General features: G+C 35.5%; 1 protein-coding gene across 1 annotated transcript; it reads right to left on the reverse strand.

Annotated features, from left to right (window-relative positions):
* Window positions 1-226: 226 nt before the first annotated feature.
* LOC120068019 (uncharacterized protein At5g39865-like) lies at window positions 227-1,952 on the reverse strand. Its single transcript, XM_039019685.2, has 2 exons — window positions 1,382-1,952; window positions 227-1,072 (listed from the first exon to the last, which is right to left on the reverse strand). The coding sequence occupies exons 1-2, from the start codon at window positions 1,807-1,809 to the stop codon at window positions 556-558; spliced, it is 945 nt and encodes a 314-aa protein (XP_038875613.1). The 5' UTR covers window positions 1,810-1,952; the 3' UTR covers window positions 227-555.
* Between the last annotated feature and the right edge of the window lie 17,410 nt (window positions 1,953-19,362).

Raw genomic sequence — 19,362 nt, forward strand, 5'->3', positions numbered from 1 at the left:
ATTTTGGACCTGGTTTATATAGATAATACTCATAAGTCGTAGTTTGCTAATTGATTACGACCTTCACACATCTACCACGTTTCCCTCTTAAATTGTCAAACGTCTTCTAAGTTTCAATGTTTGTCCACATCGACATCTCATTAACCAAAACGTGTTTCCACGTCATATAAAGAAACAAATTTATACAAAGTTTAAGAACTAAAATATATAAGCCACACAACATACATGATTGATAACAATCCCCTTGTCATATACTTTCCACATCTCTTCATAAATGTTCTTTCAAGCGTGTTCATCACAATCAAGTATGAAAACTTTTGAGCTATTAGACAGAGAGATTGAACCAGAAGACTAAACCAATTTCTTTGTTACAAATCAGCCAAGAACTGACCTTTGATTTTATTGTAAAAATACAAAGAGCTCTGCATGAGATTCCACACAAATCACCACATATATATATATATATGTAAAATGTAGAGCAGCAAAAAGGGTCGGCAGAATTCTTTTAACCTTCTGTATGATATATGAAAATGTATAGAACTTATCTGAAAGCCATTAGCTGCAAATGGGGCAAAGAACAAGGCCATTCTCATTACAATCAGGGCATTTAACAACCACAGCCTTGCCATGGCTTTGCTTATGGAACCCTTCTTTTTTCACTGCCATCACCAATTTACAGCTTCCATTGCATTGAAAACAGGGCAAAAATCTTGCATTTCCACACCCTTCACAGACAGACCCAGCTTTGATTTTGGGTAACCCTTCAAGTAATTCCACTAAAACTCCTTCTTCTACCATTTTCAACACTTTTTCTCCATTCCCAATGTACTTACCTCTTATGAACACTCTTGGAGGAACCATGGCTTCTTGCCCTCTCCCTTTCATTAATTCCCTTAGCTCTTCTCTGAACCCCCGATCCATCGATACGTCTCGCTCGCAGATTTGCACTCCGGTGCCTTCGATCGCTGCTCGCACGGCGTTGCACTCCTCGAACGTCTTTCTTATCCCTCGGAGCGTCGTTGTGTACACCACCACCCGATTCTCCCCACTCGGCGGGCAGAGTGTCTCAAACCTGAATAAGAATATGAATGAATGATTAAATACACCGTAATCTATAATCAGTAGTGAGCAATTCCTCCCTTCAAACCTCTATAAATGTCATTTTTTTTTCTCAATTAAGAAAGTGTTAATAAATCGACAGTCTAAGAAACACAAAAAAAGGTAGAGAAATCTAACACAGAAATTTATGTAGTTCATTATCAGTATATTAACTAATTCCATAGGCAGATAATACATATCCAAAGGCACCAGTAAAATTAGAGAGCCATTTACGTTAGGTAAGAGTTCAGTTAAACTTTTTGGGTTCGGTGTTAGCTCATACCTGTCAAGCAAATGTTTCACCGGAGAGGGAATCGTTACGGGAGCAGTAACAGTGGGTCGAGACGACGGTCGGAGAATAGATGATGCGACGATCTGGGTGGGGCAATTGGGGTTGGAATTCTCCTTGTTGGAATCAATGTCGTTCTTGAGAGCGAATTTTTTGGATTGAGAGAGAAGAGAAAAACGAAAGCTATCGGCATCAAGGCCATCCATGAGCTCCCAGGAGTTGATAACCTCGGGGTCAGAGCGAAGGGACTTGGCGGGGATCGGGAGGGGCGGTGGGGCAGTGGCGGTGGCCGAAGGCGGGTCGAGGTTAAGAAGGCCATAAGTGGTGGAAGTGAGGGAGACGAAATGATGGGTTAGAGCAGAGGATCCAAGTTGGGGGAAATCATCGTCGTGATTGAGAAGATGAGAAGAAGCACAGCCCATTTCGATAGAGATCAGTAATGGCAGTGAGATTGAAAGTGGAAGAAGGAATAAGAAGAGAGGAAAGTGAAATGGGTTGGATTCAATTTTTGAATGAAAGGGTTTGATTTTGGTGAGAGAGAGAGTGCGTAGAGTGGGCTAAAGACGCAAACTTTGGGCGCTAAAATTGAATTCAAAAGGGGTTGAATTGCATCGAATGAAGAGATATATATGTCTATTTGGTTAGGTGTCATAATTGCTTTTAACAATTCGAAAATTTTAACTTTTACTAACTGTTTTATGAGCCCACATAAACTACACTCTTCCATTTTAATTCTTTTCTTTGTTAAACATAGAACAACTTTGAACTTTGAAAAGAGGGGCTTAGCTTGCCCCAAATTTGTCATGGGTTTTCATTAGTCCTTTCTCCAAAAATCACAAACTCCAAAAAATTCCTGTGATTCTCTTCCCAGATAATACAAAGAAGACCAATCGGTGGTTGTCATCTTAATTGTGGTTGCCATCTTAATTGTTCGTAATTTTCTAGAGAAGAAATTTAAAGAAGGATTCTTCAAAGGTAAGAGTATTCTTTTCCCTTTTCTTTTATTCAATTTTATTATAGCATGCTATAATTTTGGTTTTAATGCATAATGTTCTTTATTGATTCTGTAAAAATTATGAGTTTTGTAAAATTGGGATTTGGGACCGATCCCCATTTCCGCTTAAGGACCTTCATCGATTCCTTCAATTGGTATTATAGCAGGATTTTTGCCCAAATTTTTCCAAATTTTCAAAATATTTTTTACAGTATCATGGTGTGATGCATTCTGTCAATTTATTCATGTGATGCATCTGTTATTGATGAATGTTTGTGATTAATGGATGTTTGGGATTGTTCACTTTAATTCATCGCTTTCATTTTTGCAAATTTGATTTGTAAGGGCTTTTGTTTTGGTCATGATTGTTTGCTATTAAGTCTATATTTTAAAGTTTTGAGTCCTTCATGACTGTTTCGATCGAAATCAGAAGAAGACGAGGCCAAAATCGGAGGAGTTTTGATCAAGTTTGCAGCTATATAGTGCTGTCTGCACTGCATCGTTGCAACGCTGCGATAAGGAAGAACGATTTGTTCTTTCCGTAGTGTTGCAACGCTGGGCACAACGTTACAACACTCCGAGACGGAGAATAAACTGGTTCTCGTCGGTTCAGTTCTTGATCCTTTTGGTTCGCTTGCAATACAGTTAGTTCGAGTAGTTCAGGTTCGGTTCGGAGGCTGGGCGATTTGGTTCGAGCGGTTCAAGGCCCGATTCTCTTTTTTTGAATTGGTTGATCAATATTTATGTAATAGATAGTTATTTTGATTAATTAAATTAACATAAATGTTATATTAATTTAATTAATTGTTCAGGTGTCCAATCCCGATCCATTAATTGTTTTAAATTATGCATATGATGTATATTTTTTTTTATTATATATATATATGTCATAATGTATGTCATATAGTATAAAATCTCACCATAGGTTATGCATTTAATTTCATGTATTATTTGTGTTATAAGTGTAATAATATGTATAGTTGCATGATTTAATTTTTATAGCATGCTCATGCATCATATAATATAAGTATCATAGTATATGTTTGCATGCATTAATACCATATCATGCATCATTTATATCATAAATGTTCTAATATATAGTTGAATATATGTATGGATAAATGTTATCAATTATTTCATTACCTTATTATATAAGTGTTATATATAGTTAGTAATGAAATGAAATTGCATGAAGCATGACACTACCTTAGGTAATTTATAATTGCTATAATTTACTAAGTATGTCATTGAATACAATTGTATAATTTTAATTTATTTCATTTTTTTTAATAAAAATTATAATTAAATGAAATTAGAAATTAAAATCAATAATTCAGAATTGCATGCAAACCTTAGGTTAAAATCATTTTTTAAAATAGTTTTAAAATATGATTCACATAGACCTAAGATCACTTTTCTAATAAGATTAGAAATTAAGTTTAATCTTTTAATCAGTTTAATAGGATTAACTTGATTCTTAACTAAAAGATTAAATTTGTATCAAATGTATAAGGGACATTTTATCTAAAGTTAGTTCTATCTAGGCTGGGGTATTTAAGTTGACGGAAACGTAACACCCCTACCTAAGAACTTACCTGAAAATGTGAATTAGATAGATTTGTTATAAGCATGAAATGGTTGATTAAAGTTTATTAAAGTGTTTAATAACATTAATCAAAGCTGTTTAACTATCCAAAGTAAGTATTACTTTTGGGAAAATTAAAGAAAACACTTAGTTAAAAATCAGTAGCCGAATTTTCCTAAGTTAAATAACCCTAGATATAACACTCAATGGGAGGAAAATGGGGTATATGATACTTCATTTTACCTTTTCAAGTTTCTCCTCTAAGATCTATACTCTGCCTCGAGGTCCCTTTGCGTGTGTTCCCCTACGGATGGTGTTTGTATAGATCAATAACAAGGTGAATGGAGAGAATATTTATAGTAAGTGGGAGTCGGATGTGTGTCAACATATCCCATGGCCTCTCTCATTAGTTTGTAGTAAAGTTTCATGCTTGGCCTCGAGGCACCTTTGCTTGTGTTCCCCTACAAATGACATTTGCATGATTATTTACCTCAAACTCTAGAAATAGATAGGATCACTTTAATTTTTGCTCCAATCGATTTTTCCCTACGGTTGGCTCATTGGGGCGAAACTCTAGAATCTAAAATGAGGGGTTGTACTTACAAGAGATGTGAAGCGAGTTTAACAATTTCTAGACTGAACAATGGTGACTGATAGTTATAGTAACAAGGAGTTATTTTGTCTATTGGTTGAGATAGTCTCATTTCAGTGAAGAGGCACCTGATCACCCTATGGTGGCTTTTGTCCTATCTCACTGAAACATCATTGTAAAATAGATGTCACTTAGGGTGCATTAGAGTATTTTGCTAAATTTGATTGGTTTTTCAAAATGGGTTAATGCATTATTACTAATATAAATAATTTGTATAGTTTCAACAATTTATTAACTATGACTTCCACGACACTTAATTTGCTTGCTATCGACAAACTCACAAGCGAAAATTATACAACATGGAAAAACACAATCAACATAATAGTAATCATCAATGACCTGCGTTTTGTCCTTATGGAGGATCGTCCTCCTATTCTTGCTCAAAATGCCACGTGAAATGTTCAAGAGGCATGTGAGTGCTGGACACGGGCAAACGAGAAGACTCAAATGTATATCTTGGCAAGCCTTTTAGAAGTCTTGGCCAAGAATCATGAGCCCATGATCACTGCTAGAGGTGTTCAAGAAAACTCGATGACCCGAAAAAATCGATCAACCCAACCCAACCTGTGTGGTTTGGGTTGGGTTATCAACTCATTTGGATTGGGTTGGGTTCAAATAATGAAAATTTTATGGGTTGAGTTGGTTCATGGGTTCACCTAATATAACCCAAACGAACCCGAATTTATTATTAACTTTAAAATATATATTTTTTATTACTTATAATACAATTATTTATACATATATTGATTTTAATTTTATTTAATTTCAATATTTTTTGAATAATTTATTATTTAACAACTTTTAAAAGTAGTTTCTTTGCACTTTAGAAAGAAAATTTTCACTATATAAATTGAAATTGAGTTGTTAATCTTAATTCAATATAGGAAAATATTCAAATTATATTTTTACATATTTACGTTTTGTTTCTTTTTAGAATAAAATTTTAAATAAATGACTCGATTTACCCGAACCAACCTAATCCAAATATTTCATGGTTGGGTTGGGTTGGGTTCATTTTTTAATAAGGGTTATTTGGGTTGAAAAAATTTACAACCTGAACAATTGGGTTGGGTCTAAAAAGTCTTTCATCCCAACCCAACCCAACCCATGAACATCCCTAATAACTGCTCGTGAGACCATGGAGTCCCTATGGGGGATGTTTGGACAATCGTCTACACAACTCAGGCACGACACTCTAAAACATATCTTCAATGCCCGTATGCAAGAAGGGGCATCTGTTAAAGAACACGTTATCAACATGATGGTCTACTTCAATATGGCGGAGATGAATGGGTCTGTCATTAATGAAACCAGTCAGTTTAGCTTCAATTTGGAATCTTTACCTGAAAGTTTCCTACTGTTCTGTAGCAATGTTGTTATAAACAGGATTGACTACAACTTCATCACCTTGCTCAATGAGCTTCAGACTTTTCAGTCCTTGATGAAAAGCAAAGAGCAAAAAGGAAAGGTAAATGTTGTCTCGTCCTCAAAGAAGTTCTATAGAGGATCGTCCTCTAGAACTAAGTCTATGCCTTTTTCTTTCGGCATCAGAAAGTGGAAGAAGAAGAAAAGTGGAAAAGGGAAAGCTAACCCACCAGTTGCTGCCTAGAAGGGCAAGAAGGCCAAGGCTGCAAAGGGAATCTGTTTCCATTGCAATCACAAGGGACATTGGAAGAGGAATTGTCCCAATACTTGGCAGAAAAGAAGAAAGCCAAGCAAGCTAAATATGATTTACTTGTATTGGAGACTTGTTTAGAGGAGATTAATGATTCTGCCTAGATAATTGATTCAGGTGACACTAACCATGTTTGCTCTTCATTTTAGGGAATTAGTTCCTGATGGCAACTGAAAGTTGGAGAAATGACCATGCTTTTTGGAATTGGGCACGTCGTCTCAGCTATGACCGTGGGAGGGTTTAGACTCTGGTTACAAAAATCTTATATTTTATTAGATAATGTATATTTGGTTCTAGATTTGAAAATGAACCTAATTTCTGTAAAATGTCTTCTTGAACAACATTATTCTCTTAATTTTCAAGTAAATAAAGTGTTTATTTACAAGAATAGAGTATTGATTTGTGTGCTAATCTTGAAGATAATTTGTATGAGCTAAGACCGTTAGCAACTAAAGCCCTTCTTAATACCGAAATGTTTAAAACTGCGGTAACTTAGAATAAAAGAGTTAAATTAAATTTCTCCTAAAGAAAATTCTTGTCTTTGGCCCCTAAAGTTGGAACACATCAATCTCAATAAGATTAAAGATTGGTTAAGAATGGACTTCTAAGCGAGTTAGAAGAAAATTCGTTACCAATGTGTGAGTCATGGCTTGAAGGAAAATTGACTAAAAGATCTTTTACTAGAAAAGGTCATAGGGCCAAAGAACCCTTAGAGCTTGTACATTTAAACCTCTATGGTCCGATGAATGTTAAAGCAAGAGGAGGGTTGGAATATTTCATCACGTTTATTGATGATTATTCTAGATATGGGTATGTTTGTTTAATGCAACAGAAGTCTGAAGCTTTTAAAAAGTTCAAAGAATTTAAGGTTGAAGTTAAAAATGCATTAAATAAAACAATTAAAATATTTTGATCTAATCGAGGTGGAGAGTTTTTTTTATCTTACATTCAAAAACTAATTGATAGAACATGGAATAGTATCCCAACTCTCAGCACTTAGTACACCTCAGCAGAATGGTGTATTAGAAAGGAGAAATCGAACCTTGTTGGACATGGTTCGATCTATGATGAGTTATGCATCCTTATCAGAATCGTTTTGGGGTTATGTAGCACAGACTGCAACATATATTTTGAATTGTGTTCCATCCAAGAGTGTTACCAGAACACCTTTGGAATTATGGAATGGTCGTAAAGGTAGTTTAAGCCAGTTCAGGATTTGGGGTTTTCCAGCATATGTGCTTGAGGCAAATCCTAAGAAACTTTAACCTCGTTCAAAATTTACCTATTTGTAGGCTACCCTAGGAACAAGAGGTGGTTACTTTTACAATCCTAAAGAAAATAAAGTATTTTTGTCGACAAACGCTACATTTCTAGAGGAGAATCACATTGGGGAGCATAAGCCCCACAGTAAGATTGTGTCGAATGAACTTTTCAAGGAAACTACTGAACCTTCAACAAGAGTTGTTGAAGAACCCAACATCTCAACAAGAGTTGTTGAAAGTTAGTTCATCTAATAGGTCATCTCCACCTCAAGTGTTGAGGGAACCTCGACGTAGTGATAGAGTTGCGAACCCACCTATCTGTTACATGAATTTAACAAAAATCATAGCTATAGTAGTTGACGGAGATGTTGAGGATCCATTGTCTTACAAGAAGGCAATGGAGGTGAAGGAACTCTTTTGACAGAGAACCTTTAAGCAGAAGCGAATCGTCCAAATCCCATTGTGATTCAATGCATACAGGTACAATCATACAAGAACAGATTATGCATAAAACATAAATTACATCATGCTTTCAAATAAATAAACAAAGGATCAAGAGACTATACCTTTGAAGAACAGTTCTTCAAGTTAATCCCTCGATCAAACTCTTTCACGAATGCGTCGAACAAGTCACGAACTCTCCTCGAACAGCAGATAACAACAACGAGTAAACTCAAACCAAACAGGACACTACCACTTGGTAACCCTGGTATTCTCGGTATGAGAATCCAAGAGTGGTGGGCTCTGATTAATTTTGGTTAGAGGAGAGTTCTGAGTTTGGAGGAGGAAGACGATCGTGTAGTGAACAACACTATCGTGTAGACAAATAAGTCTATCGTATCGACAATATTACTCAATCGTTTAGGCGATGAGGCTATTGTATAGTCTCTCAAATCCAATCGTCTAGTAAAACTCTATCGAGTAACTCTTCTCCCTTGGAATAATGAAATCATATTTCATATATCCGATTTTTGCCATAAAAACTAAATAACTTCCCACTAATGGGTGGTAAGAGAGAAAAATGGTTAATTATCAAATAATTAATAATTATAAATAAATAGGATAACTAACTTGTCATTATATATTTATGACCTGTAGTTTTAATATTGCATCATATACAATATATAAACCATAGTTCTTTTTCTTTATTTTATGACATTTAACATAAATCATATTTATATTAAATTTAACAACTATGAATCTTATTCATAGAAAATATATTTGAATCATATTCAAATATTTGTTCCTCCAATCAAACAATGATTTATCAAATACATTATATCAATTATATCATATATAATTGAATTAATTGAATTATATCATATATAATAAAATTCTATGTGATCGTTTAGTATGCATGCCTTGCGTCGAGTATCAAATACCGCATGATCGTTTTCCCTCAATCATCTATGTGAATAGGCAACCAACGCAACATGATCGAGTAAACACTTTACATGATCGTGTAGCATTAGCTATGCGATCGTTTAGCAAATGCTACATGATCGTGTAGAACAATTCTACATGAATGCATAGCCAAATCTAAATGATCGTCTAGCTTGAGCTACACAATGCGACCACCGTTTCGTCTTCTCCATTGAAGCAAACTGCAACTCTTATGTCTGAAGCTTCTTCACAAATGAATAAAAAACACAAAATGAATATAAACTCGATTGCAAGAAATTATACCAAAAAACGTAGGGATCCTTACAATTAACTTTTGTAAATGTAAAAGGAAAGCATTAAATAGAGATAACTATGCCAAAACTATCCATGAACAACATCCACAAACATTAACAGTTAAACGCATTGCAGAAACTTAAAACCCACCAAACTGTAAATGAACTTCAATACAACAAATTGAATTTGGAAATCATAACACAACCTAGCTCTGATACCAATTGAAGGTACTCTTTTGATAGAGAACCTTTGAGTAGAAGCGGATCGTCCAAATCCCATTGTGATTGAACGCATACATTTATAGTCATACAAGAATAGGTTATGAATAAAACTTAAATTACAGCATGCTTTTGAATAAATAAACAAAGGATCAAGAGTCTATACCTTTGAAGAACCATTCTTCAAGTTAATCTTTTGATCGAACTCTTTCATGAACGCATCAAACAAGTCACGAACTTTCCCCGAACAGCAGCAAATAGCAACGAGTAAACTTGAACCAAATAGGACACTACCACTTGGTGACCTTGGTATTCTCAGTGTGAGAATCTAGGAGTGGTGGGATCTGGCTAATTTTTGTTAGAGGGGAGTTCGGAGTTTGGAGGAGGAAGACGATCGTGTAGTGAACAACATTATCGTGTAGACAAACAAGAATATCACATAGACAATATTACTCGATCTTTTAGGCGATGAGGCTATCATATAGTCTCTAAAATCCAATCGTCTAGTACTCTATCGAGTAACTCTTATCTCTTGGAATAATGAAATCATGTTTCATATATCCGATTTTTGCCATAAAAACTAAATAACTTCCCACTAATGGGTGGTTAGAGAGAAAAAGAGTTAATTATAAATAAATATGATAACTAACTTATCATATTATATTTATAACCTATAGTTTTAATATTGCATCATATAAAATACATAGACCATAGTTCTTTTTCTCTATTTTATGGCATTTAATATAAATTTTATATTAAATTTAACAACTATGAATCTTATTCATAGAAAATAAATTTGAGTCATATTCAAATATTTTTTCTTCCAATCAAACAATAATGTATCAAATATATTATATCAATTATATCATATATAATAAAATTCTCTCTTATTAATTTGAACATTTCAAATTAACCAAAAAATTGATTCTCAACTTAAATCCATTGAGCTACCAAGGGGACCTTATGGGCCTGTAACTTGAAGCTCCAATGATACGTGAATAACTAATTAAACTCTTTAATCACATCATCTACCATTGGTTAACTGTCGGCACTCCACTAAAGACCGACAGTTGCACTCTTCGCATCACAAATATATTTCTGTGTCTATTGGATATAACTAATCAATACTATGATGACCCTTCACAAAACACTTATAAGTACAGCTGGGCCAAATTACAGTTTTGCCCCCATCTAACTACTTAAGTACCATTAATCCCTCTAATGAACAATAGATCATAGTCCCACTATGACTAAACAGCTCTCGGGCCAAGAGAGGGTGTGGCGCCACATTGTTCAAGACCCGGAATCAGCCCTTAAGGGAGCAATTTATCTACTTACCCCTGCTTCGAGAAAGAAGTGAATTCCATCTTGTGTAGCTATGTTCCCAGTTCCCCAATTAGACGAATCCCCAAAATTGTAGGCTTATTGAGTCGGCGATTTGACCACTTTCACCCATGCAAATCAAAGGACCACCCTCATAGGCAGGAGTTCACAACTCATTCAGGATTAAAGTCATGTTACCTATGGTTATCCTAGTGAAATGAAAGTCTCGATTATGAATGACGTTATATAATGACACTAAATATTTCGTGGTCCGGTCTTATACAAACTCCTTTGTATATAATATCCCTGCTCGCATGTCTAATACATGAATGATCAGGATCAGATCATTTGTAGCACTTTACAACATTTGTAACACCTACAAAGTGGACCATACTTTTAGTGTCACCAGGATAAGGTACCCAACCTTATTCATATAATACAGACTATTTAGGTTATCACTTAAACACGATCCACTTGTATGTCTTAACATACATGTTTAAGTTATAATGATAATCATGGATCTTAGTTTATTGGTTTGTGGTTAATGCAACTAAAATATTATATATTTCATAGACAAAAGTGAATAAAATATCATATATTATTAATTACTAAAATGTTTATTCATACAAGTGTTTACAAACTATAGAACCCTATGAGATTTAGGGCATCAACCCCAACAGAAGGATAATGACAAAGATGAGTGGATCAAAGCTATGGATCTCGAAATGGACTTTATATACTTCAATTCTGATTGGGATCTTGTAGATCAACCTGATGAGGTAAAACCTATAGGTTGCAAATGAATCTACAAGAGAAAACGGGATGTTGATGGAAAGGTGCAAACCTTCAAGACTAGACTTGTGGCAAAGGGTTATACCCAAGTTGAAGGAGTCGACTATGAGGGAACTTTCTCACATATTTCCATGTTGAAGTCTATATGGATCTTCCTATCCATTGCCTTATATTATGACTATGAGATCTGGAAAATGGACGTTAAGACTGTCTTCTAAATGGTAATCTTGAGGATACCATTTATATGGAGTAACCTGAGGGATTCATAACCCAAGATCAGAGCAAGAGGTTTGCAGGCTTAATCGGTCCATCTATAGATTGAAGCAAGCTTCTCAATCTTGAAATATAAGATTTGATACTAAGATCAAATCTTGGCTTTGATCAAAATGTTTATGAGCCTTGTGTTTATAAGAGAATCATCAACAGTTCGATAGATTTTCTAGTTATGTATGTAAATGATATTCTACTCATTGGGAATGATGTAGGTCTACTGATTGAAATTAATAATTGGCCAGCGACCCAATTCTAAATGAAAGATCTGAGAGAGACACAATTTTTTCTGGGCATTCAGATCTTTAGGGATCGAAAGAACAAAATGCTAGCTCTATCTTAGGCATCGTACATTGACAAAATGCTTGTCAAGTTTTCGATGCAGAACTCCAAGAGAGGTTTACTCCCTTTCAGGCATGGAGTTATATTGTCTAAGGAACAGTGTCCTAAGACATCTCAATAAATGAGATGGATCCCTATGCATCGATTGTTGGCAGCCTGGTGTATGTGATGTTATGTACTAGACCTGACATCTGTTATGCAGTGGGGATAGTCAGTAGATATCACTCAAATCCAGGATATGATCACTAGACCCCATTAAGAACATTCTCATGTATCTACGAAGAACGAACGACTACATGCTCGTTTATGGTTCTAAAATGATTTGATCCTTATAGGATACACGAACTCTTTTCAGATTGATAAGGATTTTACGAAATCCATATCAGGATTAGTGTCCACTCTTAATGGAGGGGCAGTAGTCTGGAAGAGCACCAAGCAGGGTGCATTGCTGACTCCACCATGGAGGCTGAGTACGTAGGATCATGTGAAGCTTCTAAGGATGCTGTGTGGGTCAGAAAATTCCTGATTGATCTGGAAGTGGTTCAAAACATCTCAAAACCCATCACTCTTTATTGTAATAATAGTGGTGTTGTGGCTAATTCCTGATAGACTTGAAGTCACAAGCACAGGAAGCATATAGAGTGGAAGTATCATCTCATCTGAGAGATTGTGCATTGTGGGGACATGATCGTGACGCATATAGCTTTGGAGCACAACATTACTGACTCATTTACAAAGGCCTTCACGGCTAAGGTATTTAAGGGTCACCTGCAGAGTATGAGTCTACAGGATAGACAACATTTAGTCTAGGGCAATTGGGAGATTTTTTACTGGACGCATTTTATGCTCTAGTTTATTGGTTTGTGCACTTGTATATTAGTATGAGTTGTATATTGCACACTTCACTAGCATTAGGACAAGTGGGAGAATGTTGGGTTGATGCCCTAAATCACGTAAGGTCCTGTAGTTTGTAATCGTATTGTATAAACATTTTATTTATTTAATAAAACATGAGATGTTTTATTTGACATTTAGTAGAATTAAACCCGCAAACGACAATCCTTTGATTTGTATGGGTGAGAGTGGCCAGATTGTTGACTCAAAAAACCTACCATTTTAGATATTTGTCTGATTGAGGAGCTGAGAACATAGCTACACAAGACAGAATTCACTTCTTCCCTGAGGTTGGGGTAAGTAGATAAATTGCTCCCTTAAAGGCAGATTCTGAGACTTGAACAGAGCCACACCCTCTCTTGGCCTAAGAGAGGTTTAGTCATAGTTGGACTATGATTTATTGTTCATCAGAGGAATCGGTGATACTTAAGGAGTTAGATGTAACTACAAGGGGAAAACGGTAATTTTGGCCTAGTTGTACTTTCGAGTAATTTGTGAAGAGTCATCATACTGTCGACTGGTTACATCCAATGAACACAGAAATATATCTTTAGTGCAAAGAGTGCAACTGTCGGTCTTTAGTAGAGTGCCTGAAAGTTAATGGATGTTGAGTAATTTAATTAAAGGAGTTTAATTAATTATTCAAGTACCATTGGAGCTTCAATCTACAGATCCACGAGGTCCCTTCTGTAGCTCAACAGGGATTAAATGAGATCAATTTTGGATTAATTTGAATTATTCAAATTAAATGAGGGAATTAATTGTATATGATATAATTAATTTTATTTATTTATATATGATATAATTACTATAATGTGTTTGATACATTATAATATAAAGTTTATTTGAGCAGAAATAAATATTTGAGTATGATTCAAATTAATTATATGAATTGGATTCATATAATGAAATTTAATATAAATAGGATTTATATTAAATGCCAGTGATGAGAGAATTAAGACTGTTATATTAAATGTGATACAATATTAAACCATAGACTATATGTTATATATGATATACCATATTATTTTATATTTATATTTGATAAGTTAGTATATATATATATATATATATATATATAATTAATTTTGAATTTAAGTGGGAGGGAAATAACTTTCATCCCCTTAATTCTCTCTTGCTTTCACGTTCCAGAGGAGTTGAGTGGGGTGATGGTTATTTAGTTTTTTTTATTATTATCTTCTTTGTAAAAGATTAAAAAAAAATAGAGAGAACTCTCTGTACAATTTTCTTTTGGTTTTCTAGAGATTATTCCCCACACACATTCTCCTCCTCCTCTGTCTTTTCAATCTTTCCCTCTCAAAAAAATCACAGAGTGCACAAAACTCCTGTGATTCTCATTCTAGAGAATACAGAGAAACCAATTGCTGGTGGCCATCTTGATTGTTCGTGAGGTTGAGATTGATACCCTAAATCTCGTAGGGTCCTATAGTTTGTAAACATTGTTGAACAAAATCATTATGTATTTAATAAAATATTTGATATTTTATTCATTGTCTATAGAATATGTGATATTTTAGTTGTATTGACCGCAAACCAATAAACTACATTCAAGGTTGTCTTTGTAACTTAAACATATATGTAGAGACATACGGATGGATCTTGTTTAAGTGATATTCTAAATGTTATGTAGTAAATGGATAAGTTTGGGTAACTTATCCTAGTGACACTACGAGTATGACCCACTTTGTAGGTGTTATAATTATTGTAAAGTTCTATAAATGATCTGATCCTGATCATTTATGTATAGACATGTAAGCGGGGATATTTTATACAAAGAAGTTTGTATAAGACCGGACCACGAAATGTTTAGTCTCATTGTATAACGTCGTTCATAATAGAGACTTACATTTCACCAGGATAACCATAGGTAATATGACCTGAATTCTGAGTGGGTTGTGAACTCATGCCTATGAGGGTGGTCCTTTGATTTGTATGGGTGAGAGTGGCTAGATTGCCAACTCAACAAGCCTACCATTTTGGGGACTCGTCTAATTGGGGAGCTGAGAACACAGCTACACAAAATGGAATTCACCCATTTTCCAAGGCAAGGGTAAGTAGATAAATTGCTCCCTGAAGGGCTGATTCCGGATCTTGAACAATGTGGCGCCACACCCTCTCCTAGCCCAAGAAGGGTTTAGTCATAGTAGGACTATGATCTATTGTTCATTAGAGAGATCAGTGGTACTTAAGAAGTTAGATATAACTGCAAGGGCAAAACGGTAATTTTACCCAACTTTACTTACGAGAAATTTGTGAAGGGTCATCGTTCTGTTGATTGGTTATATCCAATGGACACACAAATATATTTGTAGTGCGAAGAGTGCACATGTCGGTCTTTAGTGGAGTGGCCGATAGTTAACGGATGGTGAATAATGTAATTAAAGAGATTAATTAATTATTCATGTACCATTGGAGCTTCAAGCTACAGGTCCATGAGGTCTCCTTGGTAGCTCAATAGGATTTAGTTGAGAACCAGCTTTTAGATCAATTTGAATTGTTCAAATTAATATAGGGTTTTAATTATATATGATACAATTAAGTTATTTCAATTATATGTGATATAATTATCATAATGTATTATACATTATATCTTATTGTGAGGAAATAAATATTTGAATGAGATTCAAATATAGTTTCTATGAATTAGATTCATAGTTGTTAAATTTAATATAATATGCCATATAAAAGAGAAAAGAAACTATAGTTTATATTGTATGTGATACAATAATAAAACTATAGGTTAGATATTATACTTAATATAACATATAATCTAATATATACATATAAGTTACTTATCATATTTATATTTATATTATTATTATTATTTTGATAATAAGGAACGGAGTTATAACTCCCTTCCCCATCTTTTCTCACCACCCACATTAGTGGAGGTGGTTATTTTTTATGGCAAGGAGAATAAAATAAAAGTTTTTTCTTCTTCTTGAAAACGTAGGTTGTTAAACGATTGAGAAAAATAAAGAAAATACAGAAGTGTTTTGTGGGTTTTGTCTTGGTTTGGTGAACATTCTCAATCTTAACCAAAATAGTCATAGCCCACCACTCTTGGTTTCTCACCCTGAGAATACCAAGGTGACTATTGTGATAGTGTCTGGTTCTATTTGAGGTTTATCTTGGGGAAGGTCTTCAAGAAATTCATGATTCATTCGAGGGAAAAAACGAAGAAAAGTCTTCAAAGGTGAGGTTTTTTGAAACTCTTTCTTTCAAAAGCATGCTGTAATTTACAATTAAATGCATATCTTATTGTATTCAATAAAAATGGAATTTGGTCGATTCACTTCTGCTTAAGGTTCTCCTTGGTAAAGTTCCTTCAATTGGTATTAGAGCCAAGTTGTTGGTTTCTGATTCCAAATTCCATTCTTGTATTAAATTGTTTTACAATAATGGTGGGTTTTATAATCTGCATTCTATTTATGCGATGAATGGTTATGGATGATTTTGTTGATGGATGTTTCGGGATAAAACTCTCTGTTTAAGGCTTTCTTTAATTTACAAGTTTGGTTTGTAAAGGCCCTTGCATTTTTGGGTATTATTCTTATAATCGAGTCTGTAATTTGTAAGTTTGATTCACTCGTGATGTTCCGGAGGCTTCAAAAAAGGGTTGTAGAATGTTGTTTCGATAGAGAAGACGAAACAAAGGTTCCAGATCATGTAGCGCTACAACTAAATGATTGTGTAGCTCATGGTATGCGATCAGGTAGCTTTTGCTATACAATCGTGTAGCATTTGCTAAACGATAACATAGCTAATGCTACGTGATCGTGTAGAGTTTGCTACACGATTGTGTTGCATTTGTTACAAGATTGCATATTTTCTTGTTAAATGAGTGTGCGGTCTTTAGATGCTCAACGTATGGTTGCTAGCTACGCAATCACATAGTCTTTCATGCTCATCACATAGTTGCTAGCTACATGATCGCATAGTCTTTCATGCTCATCACATAGATGCTCGTCGCATAGTTCAATTTGCTACTGATGACATGCAAAAATGCATGTCATCTTAGGCCTTTTATTTAGAATTATGAAGGCTGTTAAGCATAATATGCATCAATTATGTTAGGAATTCATGAGAAAATGAGTTTACGGCGTTCAGCATTGAGAATCTCGGCTAACCCATTATTATGCGTTCAATTGTCTATTTTTGTATCTAACATAGGAAGTGGACGCAAACGCGAAAGCTGGACTACCGCATAGACGACCGCATGCGGAGAAACTCTTCATCGCAAAGGCGAACGCATGCGATCAATGCATGCGTGTTGCGATCATCAGCCGCATGCGTCAATCGCATAAGAGTTGCGATTGTCAAGCGATTGCGGTCATCGTGTAGAGTTGCGTTAATCAAGAAAATGCGGTCACTGCATAATTACGGCTACACGATAACGCATAATAGAGGGATAAATGCAAGGTTGGTGGAATGAATGCATCAACACATATCTTGGGAAAATCCAAAGATGATGTTGACATTTCACCTACCACGCTGTTAGCAGCAGAGATTCAGAAAAGAACCAATGCGCCGCTAATGTCAAAATCAGAGCAGTCCATTAATGTTGTCGGCGATCAAGCTCTATAAATAGAAGCCGCCGAGCATAATTTCAAATCATCCAAGGTTTTTGCCTGAGGTCCGCCTTAGGGTGGATCATTTTGATCCAGACGAACGCGTTAGAAGAAAAGCTTGAGAGTTCTTCATCTTCTTCATCCATTCCGAGTGACAATTGGAGCCTTCGACCGGAGCTAGATCTCAGGAGAGTCAGCTCCACTACCCATCCATGGCACCACCGGCAGCCTTGACACACATTTGCTGGAAGCGAGTCATTGCTTCCAATTGGTCCTTTCATTTTCTCTTCTTTTCTTATATTGTATTGTATTACATTTTGGATTAAGAAATTAATACATTGTGTGTACAATGCATTTCTATGTTTCCTTCGATTCCATCTCCATCTTTCTTTACTTAGCATCCTTAACTTTCATTGCATCACTTAGTGAGATTGTTTGAGTATCACATACTTAGTCACGTGGATTAGAGATATGAAGCATGTAGCAAATCCCTAGAAGGTGTGCGTTGTGCGAGTGTGTGAGAAAACCTTATTTGCTTAATGTGAATCTGTAGCAATGCCTGTCTAAGGCGAACGCAACGCTTGTCTATGAGTAAAATCAGCAACAACTAACTGCTCGGGAGGGTAAGTGGTTGGTCGCATTAAGTAGTGTAAGCATGTATTCACTAGAGATAGGAATAATCTTACGTCAGCCAAGTTCATGCGGTTATCTTGTCTTATGAGCGCATCATTCATCATTTAGGCATACTTGGAAGAGTAGTCTAAAATCCAAATCTAAGACTCAAGAGAGCGGTTTGGAACGCATAAGCAAGAATGAGGAACTTAGGAATAAGCTTCATTTGCTATCACACAGTGTATGCACCCTACGGAGAGGATATTGCTTGGTCCAAGAAGTAGGATATGGTGGCTGTATGTGGTCATCCTGACCTTCTTGCATACACATCGCATACGTTCTATAAAATAGGCTAAAGTGTGTGTAGCATGATCGCATAGCTTGCGTTGGCTGAGGTTGCCCTTGCGGTCACTCTTCAGGGTTGCGATGAAGACATCTTCACATTTTATCTATTTTCCATCCATTTACTACGCGTCAACAGTTTTTGTGTCTCTACCTCTCATTCATACTTCTCATTGCATTGTCTGTTAGTTAGGAGTAGGAGTAGTTGTAGCATAAAACCTCCCACCATTCTTTTATTCAACTTCTGTATACACATTACCGTATACGTCTATCTACAAGTCCCTGAGTTCGACCTCGGATCACACGAGAAACTTGCGTTTGCATTATACTTGGCGTGAGCGCAAGAAAACGTGTGGCAGGAACGCATGGTCATCATATACATTTGTTAACGCATATTGTATGTCTAACGCATGACCACTGTCGCATGATAATCAACACATACAATAAGAACATCGCATATTGCGTTCAACTAATTTTAGTCATCAAGTCCTTGATGACTTGGTAAATAATTTTTCGTCATCAAGATTTTGGCGTCGTTGTAAGGGACTTGGCAACTAATTGTTTGTTAAGTTTTGTGTCTCTACAGGCAACCTTTTTATTTTGGGAGTATTGTAGCTTGTGCGACCAAATGGCAACCAATATTGAAGTGTAGGTAATGCGCCGAAAACCAGTATTGACCCCAAGATAGAAGGGAAATCAGTCGCATGAACTGAACGTAATTCTAAGCACATGACGGCCGCATGCG

Source organism: Benincasa hispida, chromosome 12, assembly GCF_027475165.1.
Source record: "Benincasa hispida cultivar pf3 chromosome 12, pf3_genome.v1.1, whole genome shotgun sequence".
NCBI lineage: Eukaryota > Viridiplantae > Streptophyta > Magnoliopsida > Cucurbitales > Cucurbitaceae > Benincasa > Benincasa hispida.

Coding starts and splice junctions, on each gene's coding strand:
- LOC120068019 (XM_039019685.2), bottom strand. CDS start 1,809: ATGGGCTGTGCTTCTTCTCATCTTCTCAATCACGACGATGATTTCCCC. Junction 1,073..1,381: donor GTGAAACATTTGCTTGACAG/GTATGAGCTAAC, acceptor ATTCTTATTCAG/GTTTGAGACACTCTGCCCGC.